Here is a 20,280-nt window from a genome sequence, read left to right on the forward strand (position 1 = left end):
CATTCGATGACTTTGCGAATGCAGTACGATGATACGACTACTTTTACGTTGCGGCAATCACTAAAATTCGCTAAAATGACACTAATGACGTTTAAAAAGTGGCACGCTCGGCTTCATACAATTTTTGACACATGCTGCATCTATCCATATCAGTGGGTCTAGACAAAGTGCAAATTATAATCGCAAACCAGTCGAAAAGTGGTCGAAAAGCCCCTTTTTTGTATGGAGTTTTGACGGATTCGGGGGGCTGCCCCCCTAGACAAAACGCACTTTTTGATCGAATCGAAAATCGAATCCGTCAAAACTCCATACAAAAAAGGGGCTTTTCGACCACTTATCGACTGGTTTGCGATTATAATTTGCACTTTGTCTAGACCCACTGTGATATTTAGCGTACAGTACTTTTAGTTTTAAAGTAATTCGTCTTGCTTCACGTACCAAAACCAAAGGTAGTATGCAATAGCTATAGGAAAGGTAGGTATATAGTGTAGGGCTAGTTTACAACACAAATATAAATACTGCAATTTACCCATGCACATTATAGCTAGGCCCACATAGCTATCGCATTCGCATGGGAGGGAACTGTGTATTAAGAAGACGCATGACGAACATTCGTCGGTTTTATAACCATAACATTAATCCATAGAGAAAACCGGTAATTTATTAAAATATTTTGTTGGACCTCACTTTTAGGAACTGTAAGTTTGGCTAAATACCTTCAATCCAATGCAGTAAATTAAAAAAATATAAAGTCAAAATTCTGACTGACAAAAAAAAACCGGAGAAAAAACAAATAATTTTTGTTTTTCTTCGGAAAAAATTCAACGTATTTAACGTTAAATTATAAATAAATAATTAAGAAGTTTAAGAAAAACAAAATGCCGTTTAATTTGCAAGGAGTTAGACAATATCTCAGTGAACTGAGAAATTCCGGAGGCTTACACAAAGACCAAGCTGAAAAGTGGGTAAAGAAAACTACCTTAAAAATATAAATCTAGAACAATATCACATTATTTAGTACTTATATTGGCTTATAATAACAAATTAGCAGTTGCAAACTATGCTTAAAGTACAAGCAACTGATTTATCAGGTAGACCTAACCAATATTGTTAGTTCGCTATTGTTTTTGCATTGGAGACATCTCTACTGAAAGCATTGATCCTTATCGTATCAGCAATCCTCTGCTAGATTTGAGCCTCGGAGAACCACCATTCTGAATGATCCCCGGTTTAAGTATTTAATGTAAAAGATAATAAACATTTCAGGTACCGTAATGTTCTCATGGAGATCCTGAAAAATCCTGAGGGAGAGTTAGCTGAGACATTAAAAGCATTTGTTGAAGCAAGTGAGTAACATATCAAAGGAAATCAAACTATACCTTTAAAATAAAATTGCCAAAAATGCGATAAAATTTATGTTTGCTATAATTTTTATGTATTTTAACATGAATGTCTACAATCTTTTCAGTTGTGAATGAAAATGTGAGCTTGGTGATATCTCGGCAACTGCTCACGGATGTCAGCACGCACCTGGCGTTGCTGAATGACAATGTTTCTCGGGAAGTCTCTCATTTTGCGCTGGACGTTATACAACCTAGGGTGATTTCATTTGAGGAACAGGTAATACTTATTTATATTGCTTTACCTAAGTGTTTTAATTTAGTGTAAATTGATAAGAAATTCTTTGAAATATATTTTACTAATAATATAGGTCTGCATTCTTTGTATTAATTTATTATTATTCAATCCAGGTTTTTATTCTAATTTTCAGGTGGCAAGTATCAGACAACATTTAGCTGACATTTATGAGCGCAATCAAAACTGGAAGGAAGCTGCTAATGTTCTTGTTGGAATACCACTTGAAACTGGCCAAAAGTATGTATTTCTCTGTAAAACTTATTATAATTTTTTTTTCCAATTTGCTATTTCAATGAAAATTATGTTTAGAGTTAGGTTTGCCTTAGTTTAAAAAAAATCTGTTTATTGTAAATAAAGTTAACATGACGGTTCCAATGAAAATTTTATTTCAAAAAGTTAATGATTCATAATCAAGGTGCTTTAGATTATATCAATATATCCTTGTGTCATTTCAGGCAATATTCTGTAGACTACAAATTGGAGACCTATCTGAAGATTGCCCGCCTGTACCTCGAGGTGGATGACCCTGTGCAGGCCGAAGCCTTCGTCAACAGAGCCTCCTTGCTGCAAGCTGAGACCACTAATGAACAACTACAGATATACTATAAAGTCTGCTATGCTAGGGTACTGGATTACCGCAGGTATGAGATATTCAATTAATATTTGAATTTGTGTAGCGAATGGTGATAAAAGTTCAGGAGAAAATTGATTGTTCATTGCCTTCAGGCTTCTTACAAATAAATCTGCCTCCAATATTTAATATTTTTTTGTATAATAATATAATTCTTAGAATTTCCTACATTTTTTAAATATCTTTTAGGAAGTTTATTGAAGCTGCACAAAGGTACAATGAATTATCATACAGAAACATAATTCATGAAGATGAAAGAATGACATGCCTCAGAAATGCTCTCATTTGCACAGTTTTAGCCTCAGCTGGTAAGATAGTTAGCTAATACATATGATTATTACAAGTAGCAATATTGAAATATTTTATGTAATTGCTCTTTGACAAAAAACGAAATAGATTAAACTTAGTTTCTGCAAAGTGCAAACACAATATACATTTTGTATGATAAATAAACTTTCCTTTTTATTTCCTAAGGTCAACAGAGATCCAGAATGCTAGCCACTCTGTTCAAAGACGAAAGGTGCCAACAACTGCCTGCTTACTCAATCCTAGAAAAAATGTACCTCGACCGTATAATTCGCCGATCTGAGCTACATGAATTTGAAGCCTTAATGCAGACGCATCAGAAAGTAAGTCGTCCCTAACGTCGAACTTTTGGTTATATTATACTCAAGTAAGCCAGAATCTCAGAATGATGCTAAAATATTTGTGCCAAAATAGTGTATGCCACAAACCATACTATAGTTGAGTATGTTTTTGTTTAGTCATCTAAAATTACTTTTACCAACCACAGAATTTTAATACCAACAAATTGAGATGAGAAGAAAAACATTCAAATAATATTACTGAGAGAAATGACATTGCAGTCACTACTATTCCCTCCTCTCGTCACTACTGCTGCAACTGCAACTCCTTGTTGCTGAACACTGTCTATTTTCAAATATTTCTGTTGTCTCAATCTGAAAATGTCCTTCAAGAACTTGATAAAGTTAATGTCAACTACATTTCCAACATGCATCCTTTGAGTAGTTGTATTTGTAGGGGCCTCGACCGGGAATGATGAAATGAGTGCAGTGGACTGTATTGTATTGTTAAGGTTTAATAAAAGACTATGTTAAACAGTTATTGGTAGGAAAGTAAACGATATAGAGGAGCGCGCGCGGTGACGTCGGTGACGAAGGTGCAGCAACCCGTTCGTGCTAAGTTTGCTGGTCCGTGGAATGCGCGTCCCCTTCCCCAACCGCGATTAAACGCAATTAATGTGTCTTATTTTACGCAAATACACAATTTTTATCAATAATAGTTTGTTATAGTTATAAACCCGAAAACTATAATCCGGGCCTCTTCAAGGCGAGAGTGAATAAGCACTTACAGGGCAGATATGTACCATCCTAGACTGCATCCCACTTAACATCAGGTGCGATTGTGGTCAAATCCCTGCCTTGTTATGCATAAAAAAATAATTAAAAAAAACGCTTCCCTTCGAGTGACGTCATATCGCCAGCGGCAAACTTAAACGGATAGTAGTTGAAAATGACCCACATTGTTACCACACTGTCCTCCAGGCGGTGATGTCGGACGGGTCCACGATCCTGGACCGCGCCGTGTTCGAGCACAACCTGCTGTCGGCCAGCAAGCTGTACAACAACATCACGTTCGAGGAGCTGGGCGCGTTACTGGAGACGCCGCCCGCCAAGGCCGAGCGTATCGCGTCCCATATGATCAGCGAGGGACGCATGAACGGCTACATTGACCAGATCAGCGCGCGCGTGCATTTTGAAAGTGAGTACCTACTGCTGTACACAGCGAGGTCTCACAAGCGGCCAGCGATAACAGAGACGCCGCCCGCCAAGGCCGAGCGCATCGCCTCGCACATGATCAGCGAGAGACGCATGAACGGCTACATCGACCAGATCAGCGCGCAAGTGCACTTTGAGAGTGAGTAACTGAGTACTGCTGTACACAGCGAGCTCTCGCAAGCGGCCAGCGACAACAGAGGCGCTGCCCGCCAAGGCCGAGCGCATCGCCTCCCACATGATCAGCGAGGGACGCATGAACGGCTACATTGACCAGATCAGCGCGCGAGTGCACTTTGAGAGTGAGTAACTGAGTACTGCTGTACACAGCGAGCTCTCGCAAGCGGCCAGCGACAAAAGAGACGCCGCCCGCCAAGGCCGAGCGCAATGCGTCCCACATGATCGAGGGACGAATGAACGGCTACATCGACCAGATCAGCGCGCGAGTGCACTTTGAGAGTGAGTAACTTAGTACTGCTGTACACAGCGAGCTAACTTCAAGCGGCCAGCGACAACAGAGACGCCGCCCGCCAAGGCCGAGCGCATCGCGTCCCACATGATCAGCGAGGGACGCATGAACGGCTACATTGACCAGATCAGCGCGCGAGTGCACTTTGAGAGTGAGTAACTGAGTACTGCTGTACACAGCGAGCTCTCGCAAGCGGCCAGCGACAAAAGAGACGCCGCCCGCCAAGGCCGAGCGCAATGCGTCCCACATGATCGAGGGACGAATGAACGGCTACATCGACCAGATCAGCGCGCGAGTGCACTTTGAGAGTGAGTAACTTAGTACTGCTGTACACAGCGAGCTAACTTCAAGCGGCCAGCGACAACAGAGACGCCGCCCGCCAAGGCCGAGCGCATCGCGTCCCACATGATCAGCGAGGGACGCATGAACGGCTACATCGACCAGATCAGCGCGCGAGTGCACTTTGAAAGTGAGTACCTACTGCTGTACACAGCGAGCTCTCAAGCGGCCAGCGACAACAGAGGCGCCGCCCACCAAGGCCGTATCATCATTTCATTTCAGCCACAGGACGTCCACTGTTAAACATAGGCCTCCCCCAATGAGCACTGGCTGGTTCTAGATTGGTTGGTTGGTAGCGACCTACATCCAATGCCTTGTGTATAGCCCCCAGAACACGTTACACTGCAGCACTGGTATAGTTATTTAATTTTTAACTTGTAAGAGTCGCATCTCAAACTAATTTGAAAATTATAAATAACTTAAAAAATCGAACTGCCTAAGGCGGAAATTGAACCCACGACCCTCCGCTTGCCGGGCGACTGCTCTTCCAACTGAGCTACTAGACACTGGATGAACCCGACGAGCACTGGTATAACTTTGTTTAGGCCCCTTGCATATCCGCTGCCCAGCAAGTTCATTCAGCAGCAAGCAACATTACTGTCGAAGACGATACATGTATAGTGGTGCGATGAGTCCATGCAAAAAAATATATAATCAGAGCTGTTTTTTCTAAATTTATTATCTACCGCGTATTACGAATCGGTCACTGCATAACTCATTGAGATTGAGCTCGCATCAGTTAGTAGGCTCTAGTAAGATTCCCTCCTGTGCTAGTAGTCTGCAATTATGCATTATAAACAGTGGAACATTATTATAAACTAGATAGTCGTAGTACTTTTACAGCCATTCACTTGCCATTTTGTTTGTTCCAATAAAATTGAAAGTAGATTATAAATAGATGTTTATTGTTTTGAGACCTGCGTCATTCGTTATCTTGAATGTTGGCTAAGTTTGGATCATACTCAACAGCGCCATTTCATATAAAGTAAACATAACAAAGCTACGGCGCAATTTTTTTAAATCAGCCTTACAATACATATTATGGAAATCATAAGATGACTTGTAAAAGGACACATAGAAAGAAACTGCATCTATTTATTTATTACTACAAAATTACAAGTACAGTACTTTAAAGTTTCGCGGATGGAATAATTTGATGACATGATTAAATTTGGCACAGATTCAACTTGAGCTGCATTTGTATTGATTGAACTACTTTCCAAGTTGCCCCAATAAGGGCAGTAAAACGTGTTTCCGGATTCAGCTAACGCACCATTTTACCAAATTTCTGTCTTGTCAGGGACCACTTTTCACTTGTTTATTACGATGTCTTCGTGGACCACTTGGAATGCCTCCAGGGACCACTGAGCTAACGTTTAAAGCATTCAGCGAGTTCTTAAGCATTTCATTGATTCGTTCTTCGTTTTGCAGCTCGAGAAATCCTACCCCAATGGGACAAGCAGATCCAAAGCCTGTGTTACCAAGTGAACAGCCTCATCGAGAAGATCGCCGCCGCCGAGCCCGAGTGGATGGCCAAGATCATGGAGGAAGAAATGATACAGTAATCCCAGTTTTTACTTTAGTCTGTATATTAATCTAATAAATGAAAACTTTTTTTTACTTCATTGTTTTATTTCGTTAAGCCTAGGCGCAGACCACCGATTTTTAGTTTGCCGTACCTTATCCCAATTACGACAGAATAATAATGATCAATTAGCATCACTGCACTAATCAGTTAATTCTTTTCGCTAGATATCGATCACTTTTGCTTTTGTTCTCTGTCTCATATTTTATTCTTCTGAGAAATTCCGATCAATACACTTTCCATTCTATTCCACGAAGCCAAATCGAATTGGTCAGTCGTAACTGCAAGTGTGGACTCAATACTTAACCTACTGTTGAGTTTTTAGACCGACGCAGCGTCCAGTACAGAATTTGTATTTTTTTTTTACTCGATTTTGTCTTAGGGGCTTTATACCATTCAGGACATGACCCATTAACCTTTCAAAGCCAACGACGGATGGAAAAATGATGTCAGTAATAGGCTAATTGAGTATTATGTAATTTATGTAAACTGAATAATAATGAATAGGTACAATTTTTATATTGATATCATAATTTATCAAGCGTAGAGTCAGAGTGATGGCTTTTGTATTTGATGTGGCGCTGAAAGGTTAAATGAAAAGAACCTAGAGTTCAAAACTTGATGGCTACCATCTACCACTTTGAACTATCGCTATTGCGGAAATGTTATTGACTCCTTCCTAGTGACGACGACCCCAAGGCATTGCCAACGCGTGTCTAGTTAGAATATTTTGGAAATCATCCAATGTCAACCTTCACCTTCAAAATAGTATTAGTGAGACGACATACAGAGATCTTTTTATGAGAACGAGTATGCTAGGCCTGGACAAAAAAGATACAAACAAAATGAATTTGTAGATATATTAACGTAATGAAATTAATGAAATCTAAACTATTAATTGATAAAATAGGAAAATGTTTAAAAATACTTTATTAAACATCTTAATGAAATCAAAAATAAAATATTATAAAGGCAACAAATACATATTCAAACGTAAATATCACTCTTTCCACATACACTGAACAACATGGCGGACGCGTAAGTTTAGGGAAGGGATGTTTCAGGATGGCTAATAAAACAAATAAATGCTGATCGCAACAGACTATTCATTTTTATTCAATATTGTAGTACACCATAGGTGCTTATTTACAAGACGATTATTGTTACGTTTAAATTCAATCAGGAATCAATAATATAAGTAGCAAATGAGGGTCGAAACGCCGCGTGCCCGGAAATACGTGATCTCCGCTAAACTTTTCAAAAGAAAATCGTCCGCCATTTTGGAAACAGCAAAACAGAGGCGTGAACTATGAAGAGAAGTCGATCGTCGCGTTAAACGCTCACAGTTACACTAATTAGAATTACAAAGGTACAGGTTCAATTGATTCTGCTATATACGCTTCTCTGCTATGATAACAGACGTGGCATCGTGTGTCTACAGCCTAGGGCTCCAGCTCCAGGGCCACGCCCACCTTGTGTCCGCCGGCGTTGAAGTTCTGGCCGTCGATGGCGGCCGACAGCGTCAGCGTCACGCCTGCAAGTCACGAGATTTCGTAATCATTATTTGCTCTGTGCTATCGCGAAACAGATAAGCGAATCCGTCCTAGCGGAAACGAAAGATCACGCGTGATTTCTCTTTCTCTGGGATGTGAATTGATTGTGTTCTATTTTCGGTAGGCCTAGCGTGTTTTAGTTATTTCAACGTCAGATGCGACGTTGATTGATGACCATTTTTTTAAGATATACATACATGTGATATTGACATATTTGGATTGATAATAGCAACATGAATCGGCACTTAAGAGCCTTATCTAGTTGTTACTATCCACATAACCACCAAAACATTACAGGGGGTTCTAAAACTGCAAGGGATAAATAAATATACCAGTGTTTGTGTTAAACATAGTTGACCAGTAAGTGTAAAATGTATCTATAGTAGTTACTTCTCACATGTACACGTTCATATTTCTATTTAGTTCAAAATCAGGCAAGCAGATACCAAATAATATGTATTTTGCATGTTTCAGATTCAAATGCAGAAGATTTAGTTTACAATGCTGATACAAGCATGTGGGTTTCCTCTTTACATGATAAGCCAAACTTGTAGCTTGTTTAAGTTCATAAAATCTAAGACTTTTTACGATTATTGAGTGCGAGTGCTCATTTAAATGTATTTTTATGCGTAACTTACATGCCGGTCGCTCCCGGTAAGTCTCAGTCGATAGAAGTAGGATCAAGGTCTCGTTTTACTTAGGCGTAACTTCTACTAGTATCCGAGCCCGAAAAGCGAGTTTATTACATGCGGGTGACTCCTAATAAGTCTCAGTTACAACTCTCAATAAGTCTCAGTCGACTAGTAAATCTGATAATGACGCAGAATAGACAATTTGACACCATTCCCCAATAATTCGAAATCACAACTTTTCTAAAAAGACACTTCATTCTGGTCTTAAAAATTTAATTAATTTTAAATTACCTGTAAATTACGATTTTTGGTCGCATTGTAATTGAAAAAAGTAGTTTAAAATAGTGACGTCACTTGCTTGTAGTGTCATACAAAATCTATGGGAGAGTTTCGTTTTGACAGTCTTAAAAAGTACGTCATTGAGGGCTATAGTTTTAGCGCTCACCAGTTAGCGCCACTGTAGAGTAAGGTCCTGTCACTTGCTAGTAGCGAAGACAGTGGCACCAACTGGTGAGCGCTAAAGTGGTAGGAGGACTATCGCATTTGCACTCATCAAGATGGCGCCACTGTAGAGTAAGGTCCTGTCAATCGCCAGGGGTGCCAACTGTTAAGTATAAAAACGATAGCCCTCATTGATTGGTGGTGTCAACATGTGTATGAAGGCGGGGCCTCACCTGGGCGCAGCTTCTGCTGGTAGCCGAGGCCGATGAGCGACTTGTTGTTGACCTTGGCGTGCAGCGAGGCGTCCTGGTCGAGCGCGTACTTGGCGCCGACGCCGAACAGCGTGTCGGCGGAGCCCGACGTCCATTTCATGCTGACGCCGCAGTCCAGCTTGTCCGACACCTTCTGGTAGATGGACCCGCCGAAGTCCTTGCCGTTGTCACTGGATCAAACATTTTTCATTTAGAGGTTTCATAACATTTCTTACGATATAAATATTTGACATAGTATACATTGAAATTTAGTGTTAGGACATATTAAAAATTGAGTTATTTGGCACAGAGTTATTTGGTCTGTACAGATTGTTGGATAAAAAATCATAAAATCTTTTAATTACAGTCAAACATTTATAGTGTTATGAGTAAGAAAGAGAGAGCCGATATATCGAAGATATGGTAGTTGAGGAGTTGTAGGCAAAACAAACAATATAAATATTTGTAGACAAAAATTAATATGGGATAACAATGAATTGAATAAGTGAAATACTAATTATGTTGCCATATTATTAGTTTTTATCTCAAAAACTAAACAATGCTTAAAATATGCTAATCAGGTGCAAGATAACATAACATAAATTAACATGAATAATAAATGAACATGTAACATTATAATCAACAACTGCCATCCATAATGATGTATGAACAAAAGTAACTAGTAAATTGAATCCAATGTCACACAAGACTAGACATAACTGGCTTACATTAGCAGAGAGGACAAGCGACATCCTTGCAAATCTCAACTAGGCTTATGTAATCCTATAAAATCAATATCACCGGGCTGCACTTGAATATTTCATGACTGAGTGGTTTTATGTGGCATTGTGTAAATTGGTACTCACACATTGGTGTGGAGGGCGAAGTCGTTGGTCTGGTAGCCAAGAGCGAAGTTGTTCTTGGCGAACTTGGCCTTCTGTGAGTCGAACTGTGTGACGGCTCCCGCGAGCCAGCCCTGGTACGACAGCACGGCCGCCACGTCGACGATGGGCCCGGCCAAGTCCAGGTCCAAGTTTGTGTTCACAGCTACTGTGTCATTGGCGTATGAGGTCTTCAACTTGCCAGTCTTGCTCCTAAAAATTTACATATTCATAAACATGTTATTGTTTTGTAGATGTTTTGATAAAACGAGTAATGAGTAATCTGTCAGAAATATATTTTTATGGTAATGTAAATAATTCTTGCCGGACTCACCCAGTCTGTGGTGCGAAGGTTCCTTCCAGGGTAACCTTGAGGCCAGCGGCGATCTTGTCTTGGATAGTGATGTCGGTGGCGAGTGTGTTGTCAGTGTTCCACCTTTCTGTAAACGTTAGGCCGTAGTCTTTCACGGCATACTTTGAGGAAAGGCTGCCAAACACCTGTCATAACAATTGCAAATAAATTTAATGGTACACAGGTGTTCAAAGTTAAATCTGATTCATACATCAAAGAAATATTCAAAATAAGAGATCTTAAGATAAGTCTGACATGCATATTTGATTTTAGTATAGCTAAAAGAGTAAGAAATACAAAAGGTTAACTTTCATACTGAAAATATAATAAAATATTTGTTCGATCTAAATATCCAGTATTTATTTAGGAAATTAATTAATTCTTAAGTTTATTACTTCTGGATTTTACATGTATTGATAAAATACTTTAATATAAATGAGTTCATGGGATCTTACCTTTCCGCTCTCCTGGTTGGAGGTGATACTGCTGGTGAACTCAACTCCAGACTCGCTCTTAGTCTTCAGGTCAAGTTTGAATACACCAAAGTGGTAGCCCTTGCCAAACACATCGTTGGCCTTCTTTCCGAGATCAGCATAGTATGGGGGAGCCATTTTCTGCAAACATTGATAAATAAATACCTATCCAAAGCATACATTGGGTAATGCAGTAACACAGTAGCTTAGCAAAAGTAGTTTATAGCTGAGTAAATAGGGAATGCTCAATCTAATGTGTTGTATTGCAAAAAGACATAACAGCAAAATGACTATTCAGCATCGAGTGCCAGCTGTGTCAGGGTCGGAATAGAGCTTGCTATAGACACTTATTTACAAGCCATTTGCAGTACCTAGAGGTATTACATAACATGCAGATATTATGACTGGCCACTTTCGTTCTTACAGTTAACGTAACACATTACGATGAGGAGCAGTAACGCACAAGGCGGTGACCCTAAACTTGACCTTCGCTCTTGGGTGCCGAATCCGATAGCCATGAAGAAATCACATGCGTCGACAGACCCAGTGACGTTTCGATCGGATGATCCCAATCAATCGAAGCGGATAAGCCATGAATTAAGATTGCCATACATCAAGTACAGAACTAGGGTCATGAATATAGTCAATTAAAATACGAAAACAAGCTGGAATAAAGATGTAAAGCCAAAATTTTGTGACTAAAACCGGCTCCATCCTAGTTAACCTAACCACGTAAGAAAAGCTTTTATGACCTTATGATTATGCCTCGAATCGGGTGAAATGAAAGGCAAAAATATTACTTACATCTTAATAAATTATTTCACAAATTGAACCTAGCAAACTTGTGATTTTCAGGCAATAAAATTGCCAAGCAGACCTCCGCACCGTACCACAAGACAATTTTAGGTTGACACTGATCGCCACCAGACGGCGCAACTTCACTTCACTTTGCCGGAAAACGTCATATTGATAAATTTACAAATAAGCACTTTTAATACCCGAAAAGCTCAAGGCAAATTAATCAGGACAATTGAGACCATATTTATATTTTTAAATGCACTAACTACTTATTTTTCCTAGTTTTTCACCCTGTTAGCACACATTAAAACAAAAAGTTCATCAGCTGAATTGTGACGTCAATGACACAGTGACGTCACTAAGAAGCTAAAAAGTCTAGTCAACTAACATATTTTCTAAATAATTGTAAAATATACATGCTTTTTTTCACATTTCATATAAAAGAAATAATCAGATTTTTTAAATTATTGTATAATATTTTATCGAAGTCTTTTGATTGTATTGCTATGGAAGGTACAAATATAACAACTTCCTGTGTTATTCGCAGCTCTACAAGCGCGGGACCAACAAACGGGCAAACATGAAACACAAACAGTAAACAAATTAAATATCCCTTTCGAAACTTTATGAACTTATAGTATAGTTCATTTATATTATTTTAATTAATACTTACAGTGTGATTCATATCTTCAAAACTATATTCATAGTCTTCCGAATCATCATCATGACAGTCGCGCGGACACTGGACTCTATTTCCTTCTTCGTCTTTACAGATAACTTTTTCTGCCAATGATCCGTCCTATTTTCATAAAAATTTAAAGATTAGATACATATTCAAATTAAAACAAAACTCGCCATTGTCTTATCTACTTAATAATAGAACTTTTGAGGTAGAGGTTGTAGTAACTAGGGGTCAAAAGTTTACTCATATGGATGTTTTTAACAGAACCTAGATCATCAGGGTGTGCTAATAAACTAAGTAGTAGGTTTAGCCAATACAATAACTTTCCAAAACTTTATTATCACGTTGCAGATATGATTATGAATCAAACTTACCGACCGCACACAAGGTACGATTTCTTTAGAGATTGCTGCCTTTACTGTAGGAATTTGAAAATATCCCCAAATTGCATCAACATTGTTAAATACACTTTCAAAAACTGACATAATTAGGAAAAAAGCATTGATTAATTACGGCAAAACGGAGAAAAATAAATGGCAAGAGAATCCATGTAGATTTTTCAAAAACAATCTTATTTGATCTATAAGGCTTTGCATTGACACAATATTAACCTATTTAATCGTTCTAAGCCTACTTACGGTGATATTATTACATACTATGCGGAAAAATTATCGTTGCCCCCACGCAAAATTAAAATAAGTAGGTACTTAGGTACTGTGAAGTTGCGTGATAATAATGCTCCGGGTTCTATTCTCTGGTCCGGTTGACAACCAACATATTGTAAAATTTAACTTAACATCACTATAGAAAAATATTAAATTATGGTATCTTTCAACACATTTATCAAATAAATGGAGTCAGAGCCCCGCGGTCGTCTTGAACTTTCAGCGGCGTAGTACAGTAGTTTTCAAGAATTTTCTCGTAAAAAGTTGGCGAGTTTCCAATTCAGCCAGACAATAATTAATGCTTTCTTTTGTCTGTTTATTGATAGTGAAGTTAACTACAATTAGATAATCAATTAAATTACGTAACGATGCTAATAAGTATAGTAAATAAACAATGTTTAAGTATAATAAGATAGTAAATAAATTAGGTAACAGGGTGATCGCACTTAACTAGTAAACACTGGTCGTGTTTTTCTTTTCAGTTACTAGGGTTATACCAAAATACTTACCTGAAATATCCGTGAAACAGGGCGATAAAGTTTTACTAAAGTGCGCTTAATAATTATGAAAGTTTAGAAATTGCTCTAATTTTAACTTTTCAGCTAATTTAGGAGAATACTGACGTTATAGAATATGGAACCCTTGATGCCCTTTGATGCCCTTAAATTATGCGACAATTTTTGTAATAAAAAAATATTTTTCCGGCTAACTCTTATAATATATTTTTGTCACTGCAGTTCAATAAGGGATTTAATGTTACATATGTATGCAGATTCCTGATCCGTCGGCCCAATTCTCGAATGGTCTGCGTCTTATTATAGCCGCTAATTTTATTCAGTCGGCAAGCGCCGCGTCAGTCCCGCAACACAGCATCATTTGTTTTCATGAGCCTGGTACACCACTGACGAGTGATGGCTACAGAGACGCCCAGCCACTACGATGTTCTCCAAAACGACAAATACGGACGTTATTTGGTGGCAAATAAGGATTTAGAAAGTGGTGAATTAATATTTACGGACACACCGTTCGCTGTCGGCCCAAAGCCCGGTAAGTCATTAATCCTTTTACGAGAACACAACATAAAGTTTTGAAACTATTACAAACTTAAAGATTATTAGCGGCGGCGGTAATTTATATTTTCCGCCACATGTCATAATAAAATCCGGTCAAGTGCGAGTTGCATTCGATAATCTATGAGTTTCGTACATTAATCGCACATGATTTGTGTCTTATTATGTAAGTTAAAGTAGGTAAGTAGGTACACTAGCTTTGTGTAAAGGGACACAGCCTGAAAATTTCTTAAATTCTTTAAGTTGCGTTATTATTTTGCTAACAAAATTAGAGCCCTTCATTTGAATTATGTAGTACTCGTAGGTACACTACACCTAGACTTTTAGTTATTCCCGTCTCGGAAATACCTACTCGGAATACCAAAAATTATAAGTCGTTGTACCTACACTACCTACTTGTTTGTTCCGTGTATTCTGAAAAACATGTACCTAGTTGCTACGGAACCCTAAAAATTAAAAAATGTAGCACTTTCAGACTCTGGACAGATGATAAATTTTTGTCTAAATTAATAGTGGCTGATACTGGGTGAATAATTTTATTTATTTTAACTTTCTCGCACTCGTCTTTTATAATCACAGTTCCACGCCAATTTTTTTTAACGAGTATTGTGAATAAAGATTTGGGAATTTTTGTGAATGAATTTCCAGCGTACGAGTTCCTAAGCTAGCCTAGGACAAGTATAAGTTTTACTATAAGCTATGGATTAGGTAGGTGGTACCACCTACCTCCTTAGTGACCTGATATGATAACATGAGTCTGATAATAATAATACTGGGTGAATAATTTTATTTATTTTAACTTTCTCGCACTCGTCTTTTATAATCACAGTTCCACGCCAATTTTTTCTAACGAGTATTGTGAATAAAGACTTGGGAATTTTTGTGAATGAATTTCCAGCGTACGAGTTCCTAAGCTAGCCTAGGACAAGTATAAAGTTAATTTTACTACTTTGCGTTTAATGAGCTATGGAGTAAGACCTCCTTAGTGATCTGATATAGTAACTGAGAAAACTGAGAAAAGTCTAACTCATTGTCCAGACACCCCTCCACTATGCCTCGGCTGCTACATCCCGGTGGAGAACACTGTGTGTTCCCGGTGCGGCTGGCCCGTGTGCGGCGCGGAGTGCGAGGCGGCGCCCGCGCACCGGGCCGAGTGCGCGCTGTTCGCCGCCGCCAAGGTGCGCTTCCAGCCCGTCGAGGACTGGACCGCAGCCGCGCCGCAGCTGGACTGCATCACACCATTGAGGTAGGTATACCTTATGCGAACTTATTCGTGCAGACAACTCATAAAATATCTCTCTCGTGGAGGACGTAGCTTGGGTGCCCGTGACAATATCATGCGGTTGACCGCCTGTAGCCTGGAGTCCGTCGGAACAGGGCGGCACTACTGTCCTTGCCACCTTGCCCAACCAAGATTGATCATTGCTGCAGCTAGGTGGCTTTACCTATTATTACGTACGTGTTCAGTATTTTTACATAGGCTTATCGTTGTTTGTAAAGATCCGAAGAAGTCCTGTGCTATGAGGAAAGTCATGTGCTTTTAGCACACCTACGGCAAACGATCACAAAAACGCCTAGTCACACTAGGCGTTTTTGTGACTGTGTGACTACAGATCTCCCTATACATTAATAAATGTTGTTATTGCCTAGTCTACTGCTCTAGGCGTACAAAGTAAGATGGGTTACATTTACCTCCTTACAATCGCGTACTTCCCAGGTTGCTTCTGGCAAAAGAGAACGACCCCGACCGTTGGGAGCGCGAGCTAGCCGCGATGGAAACGCACACTGCGGCGCGCCAGCAGCGGCCCACGTGGGCGGCCGACCAGGTCAACATCGCCGACTTCCTGGTGGACCACTGCAAGCTCGGCAGCCGCTTTGAAAAGGACCTGGTGCAGCGCGTCTGTGGGATCCTTGAAGTATGTAAACCCTGAAGACTTTTGTGTCCATTTGATTCACTTTTTATTGATTGATGAAACGAAAACTAGCCTATTAGTTTTTCTACTCACCTTATGGTAATGATCATCAATTTACGATGGACATGAATTACTTTGGTTTATGGGTGTCTGGCAATATCCAGGATTCGTTCCTAATAAAAGTTTGTTCTTTAGGTGAACTCTGTGGAAGTCCCGTCCCGTGTGGGTTTCAGCGTTCGCGCCATCTACCCTCGGCTCGCTATCTCCGCGCACAGTTGCGTGCCAAACATTGTCCACACCATCTTACAGAATGATTACCAGTAAGTAACAAAATTAATTAAATGGGTGATCCCATAATGATAGTCCCATATACAGGATGGTCCCATTCTACACATTAAGCCAGCCATCGGGAACTGGTTCCAGTCCCTGACGCCTCATGTGACTGGGTTCGAAAACCACCAGATCAAAAGCCTCAAAGTCTTTTCATGTGTCTTCCGCAGGGTCCTAGTGAGATCAGCAGTTCCCATCAAGTCAGGAGAGACGCTGCACCTGTGCTACACCCACGCGCTATCCCCCACGATCGTGCGGCGCGACTATCTGCTGGAGTCCAAGTTCTTCAGCTGCGAATGCGCGCGCTGCGCCGACCCCTCTGAGCTCGGAACCCACCTCAGCACGTTGAAATGTCAAAAGTGTGATAATGGGGTTATTATGGCGAGCAATCCATTAGGTAAGAACCTAATCTTTGTTCCAAAAGTTAGCAATTACGGCGCCGCGTAATTTCCATTTAGTACCTACTTAGAGGCTTTCTTCTCTTCCACCTATCTTGAGCGCCCGCGCTGCGCCAATCTTTAGACACCGAAATGAACACAGTCTAACAACTAAACTGCCCGAGTCTGACTTTGCTTTGTCTGCAAACATTTTATCATACCTACCTAGATGCGGAGTTAACGTAATTGTTGCTTGTAGCTAAGTATAGCCATGATGAAGAGCGACACACTTAGTCAAGTTTGTAAACTTTATAAAGAGGATCTAAAGAACTTGCGGTAAAACTTAACCACCATGTCATCTCCGTTTCAGACGACGAAGCACCTTGGACATGTTCGGACAAGAAGTGCCAGTTCAAGACGTCGAGCGCGGCGATGCGCAAGCTGCTGGGCGTGGTGCAGGCCGAGCTGGACCAGCTGGACGCGCTAGAACCCGGCCCGCAGGCCATCGAGCAGCGCGAGGCTACTCTCAATAAGGTACAGAATAGAATAGAATAGAATAGAATATTTTTTTTATTTGAAAGAAAGACATACAAGCAGGAAAAACATAGATAGATACACAATGAAGGAGATACACAAATTAATGTACAGATCTGCTTGTGCCCCTAAGCTCTGACAAAAAGGCACCCGGTCAGCATACATCAAGACCGCGCCAGGGCATGTCTCGAAACTGATTTTCAGCGGGGGCCCTCTGTTGTCAGCAGGGGGGCGCAATGTACAGGAAAAGAAGAAGAAAAACAGAGCAATCATACAAGAGTAAACAAACAAAAAACACACAGGCGTATAAGCACTCCATTTCTATTTTGTGTAACCACAGAGACGAAACTTAGGCTTATTGAACTAACTCACACTCTATGGTCTCCAGATGGGAAATATGTCCAAATGATTATCCATTGCGGTGGGTATTGAGCTTCACGAAACGAAGATTCACTTCTCTCTTTGTTTTTCCTCACGTACCTACTTACTTAGGAGCTAAGTGACTACCTCATCGCCTATGCGTACGATCGATCCATTTTCTACGACCATTTCCTGTTTAAATTAGTTGAGGACTTGAGGATTCATCAAGGTTCTAAAAAGAACTTACAACTAACATTACACTTGAGGCAAAAACCTCAAGTGTACTTAATCCTAGGCTCTGTCTTTTTTTAAGATCTTTTTGGCGACGCATAAGTACCTACATGTAGGTAGGTACTTACGATGGAGTGCCACGCTTAGGAGATGCTTCCGGCAAAAGTTATTTTAAAGGAACAAACATTTGACATTCAAACACAGCCCAGGTGGCGAAATTATATTCTTCTTGATATTGTTTCCAGTACAAGTCGGTGTTCCACCCGCGACACGCGCTGCTGCTATCTCTGAAGCATTCTCTGGCGCAGTTGTATGGGCGCGTGGAGGGGTACGCGCTCGACGACCTGCCCGACCTCGTGCTGGAACGCAAGGCCGACTTCTGCCGCCTCGTGCTCAGCACGTTTGACGTCATCACACCTGGGGAGACCAGGATGAGGGGTGAGTGTAGGCACTCGCTGCTGCTGTCGATAAGGCACTCGCTAATACAGCTGTATGGACGCGTGGAGGGGAACGCGCTCGACGACCTGCCCGACCTCGTGTTGGAGCGCAAGGCCGACTTCTGCCGCCTCGTGCTCAGCACGCTTGACGTCATCACACCTGGGGAGACCAGGATGAGGGGTGAGTGAGGCACTCGCTAATATAGCTGTAACGTATGGGCGCGTTGAGGGCTACGCGCTAGACGACCTGCCCGATCTCGTGCTGGAACGCAAGGCTGACTTCTGCCGCTTAGTATTGAGCACGCTTGACGTCATCACACCTGGGGAGACCAGGATGAGGGGTGAGTGTAGGCACTCGCTGCTGCTGTCGATAAGGCACTCGCTAATACAGCTGTATGGACGCATGGAGGGGAACGCGACGACCAGCCCGACCTCGTGCTGGAGCGCAAGGCCGACTTCTGCCGCCTCGTGCTCAGCACGCTTGACGTCATCACACCTGGGGAGACCAGGATGAGGGGTGAGTGTAGGCACTCGCTAATATAGCTGTATGGACGCGTGGAGGGGAACGCGCTCGACGACCTGCCCGACCTCGTGCTGGAGCGCAAGGCCGACTTCTGCCGCTTAGTATTGAGCACGCTTGACGTCATCACACCTGGGGAGACCAGGATGAGGGGTGAGTGTAGGCACTCGCTGCTGCTGTCGATAAGGCACTCGCTAATACAGCTGTATGAACGCGTATACGCGCTCGACGACCTACCCGATCGTGCTGGAGTGCAAAACTGCCTTCTGCCGCCTCGTGCTCAGCACGCTTGACGTCATCACGCCCGGCGAGACCAGGATGAGGGGTGAGATGCACATGAATTTAATCAATTCAGTCTTCCAGCGTGTACTGCTGCCGACTGTGGAAAGCTATGATAAGTACGACGTTGATGATTCGTCGTAACGTACCTATTCATCGCGCTATCTCGTGAGAGACCCAACTGTAACTTTATTTTCTGTGACCAATAAAAATAATTATCAACAGTTGACTGGTGGAGAATGTCTTCTGGCAATAAATCCGGTCTAATAGGTAATGGAGAACAGATATCTGCTGCTGATATCTGTTCTCCATTCCCTTTCAAAAGACCAACAAGACAACTCAAATCGTTTCCCCAGGCATGATGCTATACGAGCTGCACGCGCCGCTGATGTTCCTCGCCCGCAGCGAGTTCAGCGCGGGGCTGATCACGCAGGATCAGCTGAAGGACAAGCTGCAGGAGCCCGTGCGCTGCCTGCGCGAGGCGGCACGCATCCTGGCGCGCGAGGACCCCGCCAGCCCCGAGGGCATCACCGGACAGATCGCGCAACAGTCTATGGAGCAGCTGCTAGCGAGCCTCGACTCGCTGTAGTCATAAAAAACTAATTTATTAAAGCACTTTTACAAGTCCCAGTATTAACCCTACCACTGCTTCAGGAAAATAAATGGGCCAGTGCTGAGAAGCAGCGCAAGAAACTCGGTCACTATTGCCTTATGGCATTAAGTTCGCCTAATGTTAATATTTTTGGCATTGAAGTATAAATAAATAAATATTGTCAGCCTCTTTTTCAACGGGTTACAGACTTTAAGGACATATTGCTAGACCCTTCTCAATATTTTGCGACTGCAATTAATATAATTTTGGTTAATGTAATAAGCTTTTATTTCTGATTTTTGGAAACTGGCATTTTAAGCAAATGAAAGACAGACTGTTCCAAATATCGCAAGTTTCCTATAACGCATTGTAGAATGTAGACTAGCAGACTGACTTGATCAACAATTAATTTGTGTCAATCAATGAAATAAATTACTTACAGTATCTCTAT

The 20,280-nt window shown here is 41.2% G+C and overlaps 3 protein-coding genes across 5 annotated transcripts; 2 read left to right on the forward strand and 1 right to left on the reverse strand.

Moving 5' to 3' along the window:
• Positions 1-778: 778 nt before the first annotated feature.
• CSN4 (COP9 signalosome subunit 4) lies at positions 779-6,493 on the forward strand. Of its 3 annotated transcripts, none has more exons than XM_028305823.1 (10): positions 779-961; positions 1,267-1,346; positions 1,469-1,620; positions 1,772-1,875; positions 2,094-2,279; positions 2,459-2,577; positions 2,744-2,898; positions 3,835-3,966; positions 4,283-4,367; positions 6,305-6,493. In XM_028305823.1, exons 1-10 carry the CDS (start codon positions 879-881, stop codon positions 6,436-6,438), a joined length of 1,230 nt encoding a protein of 409 aa, XP_028161624.1. In that variant the 5' UTR covers positions 779-878; the 3' UTR covers positions 6,439-6,493. The 3 variants fall into 3 exon arrangements, with proteins under 3 accessions (XP_028161624.1, XP_028161623.1, XP_028161622.1); XM_028305822.1 differs by lacking the exon at positions 4,283-4,367 and adding an exon at positions 4,601-4,685; XM_028305821.1 differs by lacking the exon at positions 4,283-4,367 and having other exon boundaries at positions 3,835-4,051.
• Positions 6,494-7,544: 1,051 nt separating this feature from the next.
• On the reverse strand, positions 7,545-11,987 carry LOC114353740 (voltage-dependent anion-selective channel). The gene is made up of 6 exons (XM_028305824.1): positions 11,846-11,987; positions 11,024-11,182; positions 10,551-10,714; positions 10,202-10,429; positions 9,318-9,526; positions 7,545-7,992 (listed from the first exon to the last, which is right to left on the reverse strand). The coding sequence occupies exons 2-6, from the start codon at positions 11,177-11,179 to the stop codon at positions 7,901-7,903; spliced, it is 849 nt and encodes a 282-aa protein (XP_028161625.1). The 5' UTR covers positions 11,180-11,182; positions 11,846-11,987; the 3' UTR covers positions 7,545-7,900.
• Positions 11,988-13,994: 2,007 nt separating this feature from the next.
• On the forward strand, positions 13,995-20,224 carry SmydA-3 (SET and MYND domain containing, arthropod-specific, member 3). The gene is made up of 8 exons (XM_028305865.1): positions 13,995-14,233; positions 15,295-15,502; positions 15,974-16,172; positions 16,365-16,489; positions 16,670-16,896; positions 17,247-17,410; positions 18,247-18,439; positions 19,594-20,224. Exons 1-8 carry the CDS (start codon positions 14,098-14,100, stop codon positions 19,824-19,826), a joined length of 1,485 nt encoding a protein of 494 aa, XP_028161666.1. The 5' UTR covers positions 13,995-14,097; the 3' UTR covers positions 19,827-20,224.
• The last annotated feature ends 56 nt before the right edge of the window (positions 20,225-20,280 follow it).

Source organism: Ostrinia furnacalis, unplaced genomic scaffold (genome assembly GCF_004193835.3).
Source record: "Ostrinia furnacalis isolate ACB-3 unplaced genomic scaffold, ASM419383v2 OfSCF1803, whole genome shotgun sequence".
Lineage (NCBI taxonomy): Eukaryota > Metazoa > Arthropoda > Insecta > Lepidoptera > Crambidae > Ostrinia > Ostrinia furnacalis.